General features: G+C 42.0%; 1 protein-coding gene across 3 annotated transcripts in view; it reads left to right on the top strand.

Moving 5' to 3' along the window:
- The window catches only part of ST8SIA5 (ST8 alpha-N-acetyl-neuraminide alpha-2,8-sialyltransferase 5), a 40,804-nt gene that overhangs the window by 3,652 nt on the left and 16,712 nt on the right, over window positions 1-20,440 (top strand). The window contains exon 2 of one of the 3 annotated variants that reach the window (XM_050913377.1): window positions 11,515-11,622. The exons of the other annotated variants lie outside the window; for them this stretch is intronic. Within the exon in view, the coding sequence (XP_050769334.1) occupies window positions 11,515-11,622 (108 nt within the window). The remainder of the gene's footprint in view (window positions 1-11,514; window positions 11,623-20,440) is intronic. 3 annotated transcript variants of the gene reach the window in all.

Below are 20,440 nucleotides of genomic sequence, written 5' to 3'. Positions count from 1 at the left end.
GCTTTTATATTGACTCATCTTTCCAATGCTCGGCTTTCAGCTGAATTTTCTTTTGAATCAGATGCTCAGCTGAGGGCTGGCCTTTTTCTGTGAGCTCTTGTTTGGCCAGCAGGGAATAATCCTGGATTACATCAGGAAACTGCCACTACAGTAAAAAATGTTGAAATGGTCTCTGTCTTCTTCTCCCAACCTGTAGCATGGGAGAGATCAACAGGACGGTCCTTGCCTGCTTTGGCAAAGGAAAAATATCAGAGCAATACTTTGCTATATACCAATATTCTATTGGCAGGGAATTCACTAAATACTGTTTTTTTACACCCTGACTTCTGCACAGGGTGAGAGTCAGCTGAAGAAGGGAATCTGCCTCTTTAAAACCATTTTTTTTTCAGCCCAGTGAGGAGAACACATTTTCAAAGCTATTAAACACTTTAAACAAAGATTACCCTGGGGTCTGTCAGAGGGGGCATGTACAATAACTCAAAGAATCACACAGCAAGAAACAGCAAACCTTCCCATGCAGGCAGCCTGCATTATTTGAAAGCTTTACATCTTTTAAATGAGAATAAAACATCACTGCTGTGTGTGTGTACCCTATAACTGATATCAGACTCTCATAACTTGAGGTTATACCACCATTTTGGTATTTCTGAAGCAGCTTTTATTCAACAGTTGCAAATCAATCCCCAGACGTCTTTACCCCTTTCCTTACCCACATAGAGATAGCTTATGATCATTTTTTGCACAGCATGGGCAAATAAGGAATAAACCCACGGAAAATAAACCTGGACTACACCTTGGGAGATCATTTAGTCTGTGCTGTGCTATAAGACAAGATCAGATCTTACTTATACCAGCGACAGCAGTAATTGCCATGTGGACATGGAGGCTGCACGTGGCCTGAGTTGTATTTTGTCCTAAGCTGGGCTCTTGAGGAACTACAGCCAATTTATCTCAGTTGAGAGCTCCTGCCCCATACCTGGCACATGCTCTTCTGCCTGTTCTTAACACCCTGTGAAGATGTTAACCGTAACCTAAGACCATCTATTCCAGTGTTTAAAGTCTCTTTCCATTTAAATATTTTTCCCAAGAGACGTAAGCTGAAGGTCACCTAATTAGTCATCTCTCCGTGCCCCCTCCATTTCTAACCAGAGTGAAATATCCCAGTGAAATGACGTGTGACCTGTGAGTCACCTTGCTGAATCCCTGATGGTGCTGCAGAACAGGTTTTGGGTTTGGTCCGTTTTCTTCAGAGGAGAAGAGCACTGGAAACTTTGGGAGACAGCAAATTCTTGAAGCTATATACACCAATATGTGTATGTATGGGATATGGCCATCACCTTAAAGTGACTGGATCTAATCTAGCATAGCAGGAGAAGCTGAGACTTCATGAGACTTCAACAGACTCATGCTGTTCTTGCTACAGGGTATTCCCAAGAGCATTTCAAGGGGATGGGGACTGGGGTGCTGGCATCCCCATCGTGCCTAACTAACCTGGCAAAGACAAGGAGCTGAATCAGCTCCCTGAGAGGTCAGAGGAGCACTGGAGCCTGTGCTGGGGGAGAGCTCAGGGGAGAGAGATGGCAATGGGATGGAGGGGGCAGAATGAACAGGGAGCTGATAGATGAACTCAGCTGCCTGCAAAGTCATCCCCCACTGGTCATCCCATTCCCTTTGTCATTGCTGCTGTTGGCTGCTTTACGTAATGCTCCTGTCTCCCCACATCAAATAAAAGGAGAGAGCTCACAAGTACATGGCATGTGAACTAAAGCTCTGCAAGAATTTGCAAACGATCACAGCTCTATCACAGGCTGCAACAGAGACTTTTACTGTGAAAAGTGTCCTGAAGCCAAAATCTTACCTTCTGCTGCTTGGAGTTTTTTTCTGACCCATAATTTTAATTTGCTTTTAAAGAACAGCATCAAGTGGCTGAAGTTTTAGTACCAGAGCACGAGGGTATGTTATTTTCTCTCTTGTGCTCCCTGGCAGTGCTCTCTTTGGTTCTGATGCGGAAAACAGGCAGGGTTTGAATCCCTGCTCCCTCTAGACTTGCTTTATTTCCAGCATTGTTGTGTTGCACCTCTGCTTTTAAGAAGGCAAAACCCCTTGCTGATCTAGTCTGTGAGCTGCCAGTCCTTCTCTGTTCCCCAGATGACAGTAAATTAAGGTAATGAAAGTCAATAATTCAGTATTTTACAGTGCAAATTGCGTTATCCTGAGTGTGCCTTTCCCTGGTGTGTTACACCGTGGTCCTTCCTGAGCTCAAACCACAGGGGATGTGAGTCACTACAGAGTGACCTCCAGACACTTGCCCCTTTCGCTGTGGCTGTGGCCACCCGGCAGTCCCTAAATCAGTTCCCACAAGCCCACCCTGCACAGGAGTGGTTGGTTCGCCTAGGGTTTGAATCATGTTGGGCTGTAGGAGCTCTGCAGAAGCTTCTTGCCCTGGAGTAGTGAATTATAGGTGTCCTGTTTACCAGCCGAAAGGTGGCCATTATCCTCACTGATTAATACAGAGACAATTAAATCCGAATTCTAATTCACATAATACCCAGTAGCAGCTTGCTTCAGTCTAACTTTGTTGTGTGGGGATCTAGGCCTACTTCTGTCCATGCAAACAGATCTTTTTGGATATTTGGCTGAATATCCAGGCTAACTCTGCTTTCTGCAACTTTGCACAGATCTGTTGCCTCTGTATGACAGAGTAATGGTTGAGTTTTGCCAATGCCCAGCATTCAACACCTGTGAATCAAAGCCCTTTCATCCAAAGTGGTTTAAACCCCATGACATTCCTTTCAAAAACATCTCTGTTATAACCTGCCATGAACTTGTTCTATGTCGTTTTGAAAAAATTAGCTGCTTGCCCTCTCTGTGCATGGGTAGGTACAAAGTTCAATCTTACCTACATTTGTAGAAAGCCAAACCCAGAACCCAGTCTTCCCGGTTTGAGTTGTGCTACACCTGAGTCCCCCACAGCCCTAGCTGTGAGCGATCACATCCTTGACCACTGACCTCCGTGGCCAGTGTTGCAGACCTCCTGGTAATTCAGTCGTTTATTTTTGACCTGATTGGAGTTTCCTGATCGTTCTTACACTTGCTGGATTTGGTTCAGACATAATTGCTGTGCAAAGCTTTGTATTTTCTTACTTTCGCTGTGCCTCATTCTTACCCTTGATTGCTTTTTCATTTCATTTCTCATTTTTTAATTCAAGTGTATTCATTGCTCAGCAATCCATGCCTCCCTCAGGCAAATTGTGGACTTAACCTCTCATTTCTTTGAGGCATCCTTGCCCTCCGTTGCTTGCATCCATTTTGCTTTTTCATCAGCCCTGCAGATAGTCACTGTCCTTCCACGTCCTTTTTATTTAGCCAGTTTTATGCTTTAATTCTCATGATGAAAACCTTAAAAGCAATCTGTGTCGCTGGTAGTTTCATGGCACTTTCCATAAGAACAAATACAGGCAAAGCTAGGCTTTTCACAGTCCTAGCTGAAAATCTTGGGCAGTTAACAGTTTGGAGGGCTTGCACGAAGGGTAGGAGGAGATTGTGCCATCCACTTCTGTGCGTGGAGAGAGGGAATATTGCCTACTCCTGTGACTGATACTGGGTACAGACACATTGACTCTAAATGGCATTTTGCTCATCAACTTCAGCATGAGTCCTCCGTGCAAATGGGGGTCTGTGGGTATGTTTACACTGAAGAATATAGTGCAGTGTAGGGACGCTTGACCTGGTGCTAAATATATTAGTTTTGGAAATATGAGATGTAAAGCAATTAGCTCAGTCAGATCTCTGATGCTATGGTGAGATTGCTTCTGGTACCCATGCTGCACCAAGTATCTTTGCAGTGAGCTACCGTCTTAAATGTCAGAATTTGCTGGTATCTTAAAATATTTCGGATTTCCTGTGAGTCTCTGTGCTTGGAGCTTGGTTGGCCTTTTTTCTTGACAAGAAAACAACCTGCCTTACTGTCAGCTCATTCTGTTGTGGGTTTTGTGTTGCCCCTAATTATTACAAATAATAACATTTTAATTATGAATAATTATTACCAATAGAATTGATACAGATTATCTGTTACTCGTTGGATGTTTATCTTCCAGCACAGATGAGAAAAGGAAAGATTGTATCATTTTGAAAGGTATCCTTCGATGTCCTTGATGTCCTAGTCAACACTTCATGCCATTTAAGCAGACTAGTTGAATGTTGGCATTGAGTCTATTTTATCTTTCTTGGGAAGTGATTTTAGATCAGGTTTTTCAGACGTTGCATGTGAATATCTGATGCAAGGTTTTACCCAAATGTGAAATGTCATACATGAAACAAAACCTTTTTCTGTGTAATAGTGGTTATAATCCAGAAGCTTCCCACTTATGTTTCCAATTTTGCTCTTTGCGCTAGTCAAAATATACTCCTTCACCACTTTATTACTACCATTTCCCTCTACATGTAGAGAGAGCCAAGCTTGTCCCTGGTGTAATACTGTACGGCCAAGTGTGTGGTGTAACCAGACGTGCCCATTTCCCACATCCTCCATCCATATTTTGCTTTTCATGGGACCCATTTTATTTCATTTCTTCCTTTTGCTATGAATAAACCATTCCTGCTCTCCCACATATTTTCATACATTTTCAAAACCTTTTCTAATGGTCTTCTCCCAGTAAGACAGCAAGCAATCAGCTCAGCAGTTGCGCACTGTCAGTCAACTTGCAAAGCCGTAGGTCACTGAGACAAAGATTGATCTCTGTTAATGCAGTGAGCAGAAGTATGTATGTGTATGTATCCAGATTAAACTTGCATTTTGCTAATTTTACTGGAGAAATAAGTATTTTTCTAAACTGGACTGGTCAGATTCAACTCTGCTTCCACTGAATGCAAATGTGAGTTTTATTATGGACTCACATAAGAAGGGGAGCATCCTGCTCAAGTACGTGAGTTGGCCCCAGAAATTCTGGGGCTTTCTTTGTGCTGTGTCTGGTAGGGTTATGCCCATGGGTTCTCCACTGAAAGAGGCCAGCGCACACATGGTGTTTTTCTGGCATTATAGTACAGGTGAACTGGACCTGGACTGTTACAGGCAGATTTATGTTTCTTCCTGTCACCTGTGCTGTGTCTTTCTAGATTGCTGTGCCTCGAATATTTATTTCAAAATGGATTGGAGTGTTTGAAGTGATATTAAATTATTCAAGTACACATTTGCCTTTCTCTTGTCATCTTACTTCATTGTCTTCAGGGACTGAGTCTGGCCCTTTTGTCAGGAAAGAGTTTTTGGACACAGAGGCTAGTCTGCCTTGACTCTGCTGGGTTGGGTTTGGTCTCAGCATCTCATTGTTACCTGGTGGATGCTTTACTCCTTTTGAGCCCCTCTGATGTCTTTTCAAGTGCAGTGTAAATAAACTTGCTGTTTCTGGCCTGTGCGAAAAAAACCCAGATCCTTGTTTTTTCTCCAAAACTTCTCTTATTGTTATCTCTGTTGGCTGTTGTGCTTGTCTTCACTTGTGCAGCAGTCTGTCAAACTGGAGACTCCTGATATTCCCCTTTCCTACCCAACCTCCTCTGACTCTCTGATCCATTTTAGTGAGTGTTTTCAATCACTCTCATCTGCAGGTCATTCATGCATACCATTGTTTTCATTTTATTTTCCATACACCCTGTGGACACAGTGAGTCATAGTTTCCTTATTTTGCAGAAAGAAGGAACTGGATCTTCAGCAAGATTAACCATCTGACTTTCCAATACCTCTGTGATATCCCAGTTAGTAGGCTAGGGGCATAACTTTCCATTTTCAAAGAGAGTAGCATGATCATTTAGCACTGAAGTCTTCGGTTCCTCCTCTCAAGGGCACAAGAATTATGAAATGGGGAGACTGAGGTACAGTGAAAGTAAGTGATTTTCCACTGACTTTAGGAAGCCTATACGTGGCCTGGACTGTGTTTGTCAGGGCAAAGACTGTATATGGCTTCTGTGTTTGGGTAGTAAGTAACAGTGTAGTGCAGCACCATGACCAGGCCTGTAGAAATATGATTATAAAATTATTAATGATGTATACAGAATTAATGCATATACTATTAGCTTTTAAGTTAAACAGGAGCCGGAGTCACAAAAGCTGGGCTTGCTGTCACCTCCTAATGGCCTCTTTGCTAGGGAGAATGCATATAGAGAAGGAATATGAGAACTGCTAGAAAGAAAGAGCAGGTAAAGTGAAGCCAAATAAGAGAGGGAGCTCAGAAAGAAAATGAAGTAACTTGCCTTGCTCTTGGGGACATTCGTATCTTCCTTTCACCCCTTCAAAGAAGAGTCTGTAGACTCCTCTGCTTCCCCTTGCTTGACCATCTGTGGTAGGCCAGCAAGCTGAGTCAGATTTTGGCTTAGCTTCACGGATATAAAATGACATTGGTTTCTGTCTGTTTTTGCTTACTTTTGGGTTTAGTCTGCCTCTGGTAGATGCAGGATGGGGGCACTGGTAGCTGTCACCTTGAAAGATGAGTGGAAATAGCCTGCTGGCTGGGATTAAATGAGATGAGCTGGTGGTTTTTGGGGAATGGGTTGGCACTGGCGCAGCAGGTGCTTTTCCATGCCCTCTCCTCACACCACCTGCGTGATGCCCCTGTTGCCACTCAGTCCTTGTTACCCATAGGTGCTGATCACTGTGTTACTCAGCCACTTGCACCAAACTGGTCTTATGCCTTGAAAGCACATGGGTCTCTCCTGAATAAATTCTGCTGCATACACGGTCATCGCCTGCTCTCTGGTTAGAGCCCAGACAGGACTGCCAGCTGTGCTTAAAGTCTTTTGGGTCTTCTCCATTTATTACCTGTAGAATAGCCCTCTTTTAAAAACCTTGCGTTCTTGTCTGAGCTGAATTTTCACCTTGCCTTTGCACTTTAGAAAGGCAATGAGACACCCCTGAGGTGGGATCTCATTGTGACAGCAGCATGGATATGAAGCTTCTTGCTGCAATCTATCAACTTGTTCATTCTTGCCTTATAGTTCAAAAACCTCATAATTGTTTGACATCCTCTGCTATTAAAACCTCCGCTTGTGCAGGAGTGGTTTCTTGTTTGGATTGCAGCAACAGGCTTTTTGCTTTGCTTCCTGCTGCTTCTTGACAGCCGGTCTTGACAAGCCCTTCAGAATTACTGCTGCTTTGTTAATTTTCTGTTTGTTTCACCCCCTCCCGCTATTCTTACATTATGCCAGTGTTTATTTGACCACATACTGATTCAACATTTACAGTTACCAATTAGGATCAAAATATTGCTTTGACATTTACCTGAAACTCAAGGTCTTTATTGCTGGGACATCCAACTTAATGGAGTTTCTCTAATGCAAGGCACAACATTGCTCGTACTCTTATTTGTTAGGGGTAAGTCCTGTGATTAATGATGTCCATAAACCTTGATGAGAAATTTGCTTACAGTGAACGGGCAAAACATAGCATCTCTGCACTAAGAGTGTTTCTGGTTATTACACTTTTATGAAGTCTTCCTTTGTCATCATCAGCATCACGTGTTGGGGAAACATACTAATTTTAGAAGGAAATAACATCAGGGCAAATTGAGCAAATGGTAAAGTTCCACCATGGGTAACGATCGCAGGCTTAAAATTAGCTTTTCCTTTTTTTTTTAAGCTCCTTGACATGAACTGTCTAAATTACATAGGAGACCTCTATGTCTAAGTCATTTCCTTTGCTTTCCTTCCCTTCTTTTAATCTTTCCTTACCCTCTTTTTTGTTCTGCTTCTTTTTCTCTTCCTTTTCTGTGTTTCCATCCTGCATGTGCTTTTCTATTGCAATTCTGATTCACAGGAGCTTAATTTGCCTCTTTGTTTACCTGTTTAAATGTAGTTAGTGCTGAGAGTGAACACGGTAGAATTTAGCTACAGTAATATGCCAAAGAAATACACTGATGGAGCAGTTCAAGTCTCTTTTCTGTTTTCTCAGGCTGTTTGCAAATTTGGCCAGACAGCTTTTATGAACACTTACGACTCACGACTGAGAGGATTAGAAAATTTTATATTTTTAAAATTGAAATCTCCCAACTGAAGGCTGATTGAAATAAATGGTAAAACTCTCAGTAATCTTGTTAGGAACAGAATTAATTCAGGTCAGTGTTTTTAAATGTCTCATCCTTGATTTCTACTCAGTCCTAATACTACAAACCATTATTTATGGGAGTTGTTCTTACTAGGAGGAAGAGGTTTATTGTACCATCACTCCAGAAAATGCAGAGCAGCAGCTTCGTCTCAGTCTTGCAGACTCACAGTGACACACAGAGTCCTATAAGCTGTGTAATGTTTCTTCGGCGGTGTGCTTTGTCTATATAGAAGTCTGTGTGTTGTTAACCTCTGGAGTACCTGTAGGAAGAAGAGCACTGTGTGGTCCTCTTCCCTGTCTGGTTCAGGGTCGGACACTTAGCTTGCTCCTGAACCTAAGCTCAGCTCACAACTTTATACTTTGTCCTTACTATGTAGAAGTGTCATACCCAGACCCTTGCTTGCCCTTGTTAGATATTTTTGTACCTCAGTTAGATCCCCCATTCTGCCATTTCAAAGCTAAGTATTTTAAGCTGTTCATCATAAGACATATCTGCCATTCCTCAGTGTTAGTCTTCCTGATCTCCTCTTGGATCTTACCCAAAAAGTGCATGTCCTCCTTTAAACTTGGTGCCTCGGCTGCAGTACACACTGTTCCCAAAAAAGGCCTGATGAGAGGAGGGCATTAAAGAGTGGTTTTGTAATTTCTTTTACTTTATGGATGGATTCACCCCCCTCCACCTTTGAGCATTTACTTAGCTTTCCTCCTAGCTGTTACATGTGGAGTGAAGATGTACAAAGGGAAAGGACTTTACTGAATGTTTGAATTCTTTATTTCACCTGCCTGAATATTGGCTATGCTTTAGGAGAGTTCACCTCTGAAGGACGCACCGACACCAGCTATTTATCTAGATTAGTGCTCTCTGTTTCAGTTTGCAAGTAAATATCTAAGCCCAAAATATCTAATTTAAATCCAATTAAAAAGTACAATTCCAGCTTGGTTTTCCCACACTTCTACTCTCTGTCCCCATGTATCATTCAGTGCTGCCCTAGCAATTAAAACATATTTTTAAGGCCATATATTTAGATGCCTTTTACAAAGACATACACATTCAAAAGAAACGTGTTTCCATACCAGTTACAGTGCGGCAAAAAGATGTGTTGGACTGTGTGGTACATGGGAGAGAAGCACAAGTGTTTATTTCAACAAGCCTAAAAGTGAAGGTGTCTTAGTAAAAGTGAGAATTTTCTCGTGTTTTCTTCACACCAATATTCTACTCGGAAGTCATACCTTGGGCAGCCTCAGCTGATTAAAAACTGTCAGAACAACGTACGAAGTATGGGACTCCCTGACAAGCCATAGCACTGCATTACCCTGTAGCCATTATAGCATAACCTATACACCCTTTGATGTGATTCTCCAAATTGATCGCCAAAGTAGCTCTCTCCAAGCTGAACGTAAGATATAAGTATGCGATATCATCTCATTTTGCTTGTGGCGATCAGCATAGTCTCTTCCACTTGTTTTGATTTTGTGGAAAACAGGAGAATTGCATCCATGTATTTAACTAAGAAGTAATCAGAATGGATCTCCTATAAGCAAAAAAATTGGCTTCTGTATTTGAAATGTTCCCATTTTTATACTTAAAAAGTTTTTCTTTGAAAAAGCAAAATTTGACGACTGAAGAACATGCAAGAAATGAAAATGCATTTGAAAGATTCAGAGAAAGCTTTTTCAATATTTTCATAGAGCTTTTCTCCCACCTTTTGTGGTGGGAGGCAGCTTGGGAGGGGAGGGGACAGTTTAGGAGGCTAGCTCTTTCCTCAGTTCAGAGTGTTGAAATGGCTCCCTACCTTCTTCAGAATTCCTTCTCCCCCAAAATGCCTTTACCAAAAAGTCTGTTTTCAGTAAAACAAACAACCGAACAAAAAGATTAAAAGGCACAAAACATACAAGAGTAAACTTCTTAAACTCTTTCAAAATATCTTGGGTTTAGGTCAGAAAAAAACGTTTATGGTGACATGCACTGCACTTCACTTGGGTGGTGGGATTCTTCTGTCATGCATGCCCACACTACAAGCAACCCTGTGCTCCTTGTACTGCTGATGGAGGGAGAGTTTGAGGGATGGATCAGTTCACCCTCGGTGAAGGCTAGCCTTTGATTGAGTGAATCTTCCCCTAAGCTAACTGTGCTGAGCCAATCTCTACTGATTTTTAAGAACAAAGACAATTAGCTGATGTGGAAATGCCTTCACTGCAGATACTTGAAGTTAGACAAGGTTGTCTTAAAACAACTATGACAACAAGAAGTTATGTGCACACATTTCCACAATACAGAACAAATAAACTCCTATTATATGTTTTTGGAGCTGTTTAGAGCTACTCCCCTTCTCTGCTGCAGGAAGCAAAAAGGCCTTATTTTAACACCCCATGTTGTTCCTTCTTAATTTCCTATACTTATAACTGCTGCCAATTCAACTAGAGGATGGATGTGGTCTGAGAGATTCTCCAGTCCTTGTAATAAGCGTGTTGACTAAGAAAACTAGCAGGGTCCTGGATGCCCTTTCTTTCGGGCAAAGTGGGCTGGCAGATTGCTTCCTGGCTGTCCCTGCGCAGCCCAGCCGGGAAGTTAACTTTCAGTATTGGCAGCACCAAATGTTCACAACTCAGCTGCCAGGCTTCTGAAATCATGAAATTGGGTTAAAATGGAGAAGATTAAAAATAACAATCTGCAAGATTCTTTTTCGTTGACTTCTGAGCTAAGGGAAGGATTTGACTTGTGTTGACAAATGTTTCTTCAGACCCAGCTTTTTTAAATACATATGAGATTTCTACCCAACTATAGGTGTAGTTTCCAGAAGACTGCAGGCATCATGAGTCTTGGAATGAATTTGTGAAAGTTTGGAAAACAGGGAGTTATGATGATTGTGATATGCATTGGCTTAAAAAATATCATCTTCCCAAACAGGGAAAAGAAGCAATATAGTGTGACTTAGAGATGTCATCAAATGACAAATCCTTTGCTAGCATGGCCAACAAATCAGAGGAAGGACCCAGTGCCCACCACATTTAACAACTGCTCTAGATGTAAGATTGAAGTTTGGAGTTTTGAAGTTTACTTCTTTGGCCCTGCAGTTTTCCACATAAGTCTCCAGCTTTTTGTACTTGCGTCTCTGGGAATGAAATTTCCACCTTGCTCCACACATATGTATGTTGTTTATGAGCACAGATGATTACTGGCCTTCCAGTTTGGTTGGGGAGCCTAGTGTTGTTTTCAGCCAAGGACTTGTAGAGTCTATGGGAACTGAAAAGTAATTGTTTCCACTAGTAAGGTGATGTCTTGTGGTTCTTGGTATCTTTTTATTGGTTTTGATGAATGTGTCGTAGTCACATTTCTGTGTTAAGAAAAAGGACATGAGAACTCATGCTGATAAACTTAACCTAATGAATGATATCAAATATCAACTGCCTCGTTTTCTTGCTAGAGGGCTGCAGTTTAGCTGGCAGAATGGAGAGGAATTGGCAAATTGGACCGGCACCTTTAATTTCACGGATGACGGAGCAGTGAAGAGTGGCAGTGACACAGGCACCAGGTACCAACATCCAAGGGAATGACTACAGAGATCTCTCTCTCTTTGTATGAACCACAAATGTGAGCACAGGCTGTATGAAAAATGAGATTTGCAGTTTGCTTTGGCTGCTTGGTACTGCTCCCCATGGCACAGAAGGTGCCAGGGATGCTGAAGTGCTGTGCTGTTTTCCCCCTTCAAGGCCTTGGGGCCATTTTGGAATATGCCATAAGCATCCATGCAGTACGCAGGAGGGTGGCTTCTGTGTCCTGGCCTCTCCCATTTCCATTCCCCCACCAATGCTTTGTGTCAATATGTGGCAGTGTGGGAGAGTGAGACTTGGGTGGAGAATGTCCCAATATGACAGTACTGATGCACACAGAGCACACTGAAGAATCTGGCCCAAGGCTTTCTTTATAATAGAGTATGTATTCTAAGAAAACATAGTTCAACTCGAAATCTTTCCAGGGCCTAGTATGGGAAAAATGTTCTATCAAGATAAGACCAGAGTATTTCCTTTATTTACACTATTTTGAAAATATGAGAAGTACTGATGTGCCATCGCACTTTTTGTACTTATTAATTTGTAGTAGGATCCTTTTGACTGACATGTATCTGAAGGGTCATGAATAGCCATGTGCATAGCCATTTCCTCTAGGAAACTGGCTGCAGTTGTGCCTAAAGAGCTTTATAGCTATCGCAGGCCATCTGCATAAATCCGGGTACAGGCATCGGGCGAATATTTGGGGTATCTTCCTGGAACCTCAGTTGTAGAGGCTAAAAATCCTGAGTCGTGTAGTATCAAGTTCAATAAGTAGCAGGGAAATCTCAGAAAGACTGTAAGTTAAAGAAAAAATAAAATGAATTAAAAGAAGCTTACATTTAATACCTATGTATAAATAAAACTCTCTCCGGATAAATTATGTATTTTATTTCAAGTATCATCATTTTGGTAACCGTACATCACTACAGCTGTGGAGTTGATTGATAGCATTTCAAAGGCAAGCAGAAGTACGGAGTCAGACCTGCCAAAAATCATCCAGTCTCACTGAACCTCAGCAATGCTGCAGTACCAGTTAAGGCTCTTCACTGTAATGTGATCATGTATAAGTGCTACCCGCCACTCGGCTGGTTTAACTAGTTAAGGTTCTTTATAAAAAAAACCAACTTAAGCTGCAGTTTTTTACTCAGAGCAAGGGAAAAATGGTTCATTCTGTGTATGTATATATGTGTGTATCTATCTGTCTGTCTGTCTGTCTATCTGTATCTACTTTTGTGGCCTTTTTTGTGTATGCATCTATAGTCTGTATATGCAAAGTCTTCAGTTTAGGCACTTGGCATATAAAAGAACTGAATGTGACACAAAGACAGATATCTTCTTGAAGACATGAGAAAATTAGTAAATATAGATTTCCCCCTCTAGGCACCCTTGACAGAGACAACTGAACCATCATTGATTGCAGGACGGGGAACCAAAACCCTTGACTGCAAAATACATACTAGTTGTGAGGCACTGAATGACAGTACTATTCTCAATCTGTTTAGCCTCTTCAAAGATGAAGAGGTTCAGGATGCAAGTGGTTTTTATACAAACAGGCTCAAACTGCAGAAGTTAGGTATAAATTTCAAAGGTTATAATATCAATAAAAGATGCAAATTTCAAAGTCTGTGTCACGTTAATGACTGTGGAGCTGAAAGATGGGGATTTTGAGTTAGGAATAAGTCTAGCTGCAACATATATTGCACATAAGTGTGTTATAGATATTATTTATCCATTTGTCTACTGTCTGAAAGCTGAGACTATAGCAAAATAAAAAAGAACCGTATAAATGTGGAGGTGAGACTGTGTGGTGAGTAACTGCAGAGCTATGTCATAAATTGTTTACTATTTACCTTTGACCACCTTTCTTACTGTGTTATCACTAGACATCTCCTGGGAGTCTTAATCTGACACCCAACTTCAGGCTGTTGATATAAATTGAAAACAAGCCTTCCTCTAATGAATAATTCTTTCCACCAAATGGAAAATTTGCAGACTACATTTTACCAACCTGATTTTACTTGTATATACTTACAGGTCTCCAGAGAGATGTCTAAAGTGCACAAAACTAATTACATGTCAGCATACACACAGTAAATAACTTTCACTGCATGGCTCTGCAGTTTATTGTGTGTTATCACCTCCTTGTAAAAGGTTTGGTGTTTAAAGATATTAATTGAAATAGATATTAATATGCTTTTCGTTAGCTTATATAATTTATATATTTATATGTGTATAGGCACATGTTTATTCATACATATGTGGTATCAACCCATGTATATTCTGTAACTACTCTTTATCTTTTAGTTACGTAACTTAATACATGGTGTAGAAACATCGAGAACTCATTCTGTAGGAGTGGTTTATTAGATGAAAATGAAGGACTTCCAAAGCAAAGGCACACTGAGAGAATAAGTGCATTAGAATTGCAAGACAGCCAGACTTCACGAGAGCAATGAACAGTGAAGATTAAACGTTGCATGAAAATGATCAAGTAGGACAGAAGCGAAGAATGCCATATTATCTATCTGATTTCAGTAGAAACTGATTCAGACCTTAACTAATATACGAAGTTAAAGTGTGGCTTGCAATTGGAATGTTTTTTACTGTCCAGGGGAGTTCATTACACAGTTTCAGAAAATGAGCCCTACTCTGATTGCAGACAGCTCCACTGTGCCGGAGTAACCAAGCTAACTAAGGTTTTTCATCCCAGTGCATAAGATAGATACTTCTTCAGATTGTGTAGAACCAGTCCATGGAGATAAAAGCTAATATCGTGAGCTTGGCTCAGTATGTGGTGCAACTGAGAGTGTGGATCATGTTTGTGACATCTAATATTGTTGTGGGTAGATGCCCGACAGAGATCTCTGTTTGCTGGGGCTTTTTGGGCACCACAAGCTTCCTTTCAATGCATATTGCATTGCTGCAGGTCTTCTAGGTAGCAAAGAAGTTGTGAATACTTGCAAGGAGTAAAAAGTGAGTAAAAGTGAAACACTCAACAGCTCCCCAAAGCCATAGGGATGTGTGCTTTCAACCAAAGGAGGACTAGGTGGGCTACAGGCTCTTTGGAACACCCACTCAGATGCAATGTCAACCAACTGTTGAATACTGGCTTATTTTTGGTTCTTAGGTATCAGCTGTTGCTCAGATTTCTACCTTTTGCTTTTTATCTTGTGCTAAGTATTATAAATCTTACAGCATCCTTGTGGGGAATCAGGTAAAGGGTTCTATCTGATGCTGGTTATGAGAAGTAATATATGCAACTACTTCCTATAGCCCCGATTCTTCTGTTCTCCTTTGAATAGGTTTTGCAACTTCCTGGGATTGTGAGTCTTCGTGCTTAAAGCATTTTTCATTGCCAAGAAGCTGCCTTAATGATATGATGATCTATGTGCCATATTGGTTGGGTTATGGTGTTCTCTGCCACCTTCAGTCTATCTGAGCTGAAGATAAGGTTCAATGTAGGACTTAGGTGGTGAGACCACAGAAACCTTTGACGGGCGAGAGGAGACGTGAGCTTTATACTTTTGGGCCTGTCATTTTGTATACTGAATTCTCCAGTATGACAAATCTGGAGCTTTGTCCCCAGTGGCTACAAAATAGAAAGTATAATCAATTGGATTCATCAAATATACATTTTACAAGAATGCATGTAAGGGCTTGAGACATCAGACCTTATTGGCCAGGACAGTAGCTGAGGATGTTCCTTAAGTCATAGTACTGATTTTCTCATACAAAAATACTAAAATCTTGAGAACCACAAGAAAAAAACCCGCCATTGCTTGCAATGATAAACTGTGTTTTTTGAGATGTTATTGATGTGTAAGTGTTGTCATGTGTTTTGTTATGCCTCCCAGGTGGTCATATGGATAATGACATCAGCAGCTTATTTCAATCAGAGTGATGGGAATGGGCTTGATTAAAACAGCCAAACAGCAGTTTATTAAAAATTGGAAGAGTTCTGAAATGACATCAGTAAAATAGGACTCCCTGCAGCATACCCCACTGCTGCTTGTCAGGAGCCGATGCTGTTTTGATACAGTGACTGTGAAAGAAAAGAAACACCAAGGTCTCCCCGAAACTACAATTCAATATACTCTCCAATAAATCATTCTGAGGGTGATACATTGTAGGGCTGTCTCTGCTTTAGCTCCTGCTGTTACACCCACAGCTGGTGCTGTAGAGCTGTATTGGGTAGTATATTAGACTGCAATTTTGGAGAGACTTGGATCGCAAAGAAGTGGACGGATGAGAAGGGAACAACGTGGCATTGGAAGGAGTGGATGTTTGGTCAGTTCACACTGCTAATGTGGTATTGGGCAGCAGAGCCAAGCAATCCCAAACGATCTGTGTGCTGAGACATGCAGACAGGAGATCAAAACCAGAATGGCAGTGAGCAGCCAGTGCCAGTTTGCCAGGAGCTTTCATAGTCGTGATGAAAAACATATCCTCAGGGTATCACAGCTATGATCTTAACTGTACAGATGTGTAAACTGTCTGTGAAGTCATGGGACTAGATCAAATAAGGAATCCAGAAAAGAGGCATCTCTGAGATATGACAGATGGATGCATGCGCTTTTCTAAGGTTACTTGGGAGGTACATAGAGCTATCAGTGAACTGCTTTTAAAGGACAGAAATAGAAAAGCCACTCCTCTTCTGTGGAAGATCAAACTTATGGATTTAGGCCTGGTTCGTGGAAGCACTTTTGTTTTTTTTAAAGTAAAAATCTTTAATTTGGAAGATAGGTAGGGTATCTTGGGCAACTGCCCTTGTCTTGGTGGATGGACATTTCTGATGCCATGTGTTACCAAGAACCAGAAAAACTTGTGACACTGTAAGGAGACAAATCTAGCCAAACATTTCAAAATATCCTAGGTGGAAGATCAGGAGGTTCATGAGTTAATAGCTTTTAACCTCAGGTACATGAATCTTCTGGGAAGCGTGAGTCCCTGTACAAGAATTCCAGCTCCTGACTTGTGTTTGATTACTCTGGTTCTTCTAGAAAGAAAACCACCCTTCAACTAAAGATGCCATTTCTGTCTTCAGCTTCGGCTCATACTATTTTTCCTTCCTTGCTATGCTGTATTGAAAAGCTTCCTGCTACTAAGAATTGCATCTTCTTGCAGTGGCTCCCTACTCAGTAATCGTATGTTTAGATTAAGCTTCATACACCTCTCATACTTTTTGGAACCCAAATAATTTCTGCACGTCCTTTCATAACTCTTGCCAGTGTCTCAAACCCTCGAAGTTGAAATAGAATCATAGAATCATAGAATGGTTTGGGTTGGAAGGGACTTTTAAAGGTCATCTAGTTCCAACACCCCTGCCATGGGCAGGGACACCTTCCACTAGACCAGGTTGCTCAAAGCCCCATCCAAACTGGCCTTGAACACTTCCAGGGAGGGGGCATCCACAACTTCTCTGGGCAACCCGTTCCAGTGCCTCACCACCCTCACAGTAAAGAATTTCTTCCTTATATCTAATCTAAATCTACTGTCTTTCAGTTTAAAGCCATTACCCCTTGTCCTATCACTACATGCCCTTGTAAAAAGTCCCTCTCCAGCTTTCTTGTTCGCCGCCTTTAGGTACTGGAAGGCCGCTATAAGGTCTCCCTGGAGCTTTCTCTTCTCCAGGCTGAACAACCCCAACTCTCTCAGCCTGTCTTCATCGGAGGGGTGTTCCAGCCCTCTGACCATCTTTGTGGCCTCCTCTGGACCCGCTCCAACAGGTCCGTGTCTTTCCTGTGCTAAGGACTTCAGAGCTGGACACAGTACTGCAGGTGGGGTCTCACCAGAGCAGAGTAGAGGGGCAGAATCACCTCCCTCGACCTGCTGGCCATGCTTCTCTTGATGCAGCCCAGGATATGGTTGGCTTTCTGGGCTGCAAGCGCAGCCCAGAAATATCAGAACTAGATGCAGTAATTCAGAAGAACTGTTATCACATAATGTATACAAAGATGTATGACCATTTTCTTTTGCTTATATTTTTGTTTTTTTACATGACGTAGTTTATAATGACACATTTTGTTCCTAGCTACAGCCACATACTGAAAGTTCATGATCAGTTAGACATCTACTACATCTAGTAGCATTAGAGATGAAGGTAATAAAAGATTTAAACCAGTTAATGCCAGTGACATTGGCATCAGCAAATGGTAGCCAGAAGGGATGTGAACCATCTTTTTTATGTTTGTTGTCCCCAAGGAGGAGGTAATCAAATAGTTTCACCAACCTGTGCAGGAGAAGACTTGCTTCTCCAGCCTCCTCCATTGTGCCCACAGCACTTTCTCTCTCACTTCAGTCTTTCAAGCACCATCCTGGTGTGGACAAGTCAACACAGGCTCTCAAACAGCAGACACAACACATGCAGCAACGTGATTTTTTTGTGCCACGGTCCTAGTGGAGTGTAAGTTAATCTAAGGGCATCAAACATTTCTGCTTCACTTGCCAATTCTCAGAGCAGGGGGATCTCATTTAATATCAGTATGTCCACTGATGTTTTCTTTTGCAAGGTGTAGTGTGAAAGGTCATTATGATTTCCATCAGCTTCAGAGGCTGCTCTTGTTCTTGGTGGTAATCGTGTAGTCTAGACAGTGTCTATGAGAGCAGATCCCAAAGTCCCCGTTCCTACCTGCCACGGACTTACCTGTCAATCAGCTCTACATCAGCTTCTTTATCTGCCAAACAGGGATTGTGCCTTCCAAATGAGGTCAAAGTAATCTTAGGAGAATATGTCATGCGAAGGGGTAGGAAGCACTCTTTGAGGGAAAAAAAATCACTGTATTGATGTCAGGCCCTTAAACCTTTTGACCAAATCTTGTAGTTTTTGATGTTGTCACGTAGAAATATTAATAAAAGCAAAGGCTAGTGGGATTTGGTTACAATGGGCTCTCTGATGAAGTCAACGCCTAGTTTGCTCTGCTCTGGATGAGTTTTCCAGAGCCCCTGTAGCCATGATATGCTCCACCTCAGCAGTATTTTTGCCACAAGGGTCTGAAGATCCCACGCTGGCCTTGCCAGATGAACGTGAGTCCCCGTGTGCTTTGGGGAGTGTGCTCTGGCACACTTGCAAGGTTCCTGAGTAGGGAAGGTGAATCTAGACCTGAGGCTGGCCATGGATCTGCCCATACTGATGAGTGCAGGCACTGCTAATTGGACAGTTCTCTTAATAAGTATTTAGTAGGAGCCTGCAGGGCTTGGTTCATTTATTCTCATTTCTTAGTCACTGGATAATGTATATTTTTGGAAAAATCTTTGTTTTTCCTGCAGGGTAGGTGGAATCCTTCCTGCGATACTCTGCTGTCTTGCAGCGTAAGTGCTGCAGCCTCACTGCAAACAGTGCAGAACCAGCACTGCAGGAACGAGCGAAATGGGAAGGCAGCTTGTGCAGGAGAAAATGGTCTTGTTTAAAAGATGCCTGACAATTACACTCAATTATATTTTAAAACCTTTGTTCAATATATCAGACAAATCAGTGCCTCAATCCAAGTGTCACTTGAAGGCAGGATTGAAGTCTCAGGCTTTTTAATTCATGTAGCATGATCAAGAAAAGCTTACTTTTGATCAAAGCAGGAGCAGCCCAACTGCAGATGATCAAAGACCTAAGAGTTAGCTGGTGTACTGGGAAACCAAATCTGTCTCTCACTAGCGAGCTCAGTAAGCTGCTCCGCTGGAAGTGAGGTTGCAATGGGAGACATGAAGTTTAGAAAAGAAAGTCTCAGTAGTCAAAACCAGAAAATTACAGAGTAAATAGCATCTCATTTCTGGGCATTCAGTACTGAGAGCCATAAAAAGAGTCCTCTCTGAGCACTTGCAGCTTGTGTGGTGTTCAGATACAGGATTTGATCCTGGAGAAATGTTGTAAATTTGAAAGCTATGATTGACCTGAATGGACATAGAGCAGTGAGTTGTGTGTATTGCCCGGTACCCCGGGAAAACGCAATCCTGCATGCAAATATGTGGTCTGTTGTGATTCGGTTGTAGTTGTGTTCCCTATTGTAAAGAATCATGAATTCTTGTGTTGGTTTTCCCGTAGACTTGTGACCGTTGAGGGATAAAAGTTATTTAGATTTCAGCAGGAGAAGCGAAGGCAATGCAGGGAGAGGACATTCTGGCGGTGACATGTCAACTCTGTTTTATGGATATAAAACATGACTGTCATTCTGTAAAAGCTGAAACAGCCTTTTTCCATAGCAAAAGGAGTAGTGTAGTCAGGTGTGCCACTTGTCACTAATCACGAGCGTAAATCAAAATAAACTGCACTACACCCTTGCTTCTTAGCTGGATATCAACTAAGGAAGATGATGGAGAGGACAGTTTCCATTTGTGCTAATTAAGCTTTCTGACAGGCAAGTGTGTCTTCGTTCACAGGGAACTACGTGGTTTAGAGTGGGAGTTAACAGGCAGAAGCAGCACTCAGAGCCCGGGGAGTGGGTGAGACTGATGCTTCCTCTGGAAGAGCGCAGAGGGCTGGTCTCCAAACACTCCCAGCAGGACCAGACCCTGCCGAGCGAGGAGCTGGGTTTAAAGGACATCCGTGGGAGTTGAGGGAACCCATGTTCCTTGTGCTAGAGCCTGGTGTTGTGCAAAAACTGTATCTTGGGAAAGTACAGTGTGAAACACTTCTGCGGGAAGAGGTTGGCCGGTGCTCCAGGGAGCTGCCTCTGCTAATTTGCCTGGGTGTCTATAGCAGGAGGGGAATTGCTGTGAAGCAAACAGTCCTGGGAGAATGAGAAGAAAAATTTTTTTTGGTCTGTTGACTAGATACTGTCTTGCAAATTCCCTAATACTGTGGTAATGTCA

This window comes from Gymnogyps californianus, chromosome Z (genome assembly GCF_018139145.2).
Source record: "Gymnogyps californianus isolate 813 chromosome Z, ASM1813914v2, whole genome shotgun sequence".
Taxonomy (NCBI): Eukaryota; Metazoa; Chordata; class Aves; order Accipitriformes; family Cathartidae; genus Gymnogyps; species Gymnogyps californianus.
The sequence above is the reverse complement of the archived record's forward strand: the minus strand, read 5'-3'. Positions and strand labels throughout refer to the sequence as shown.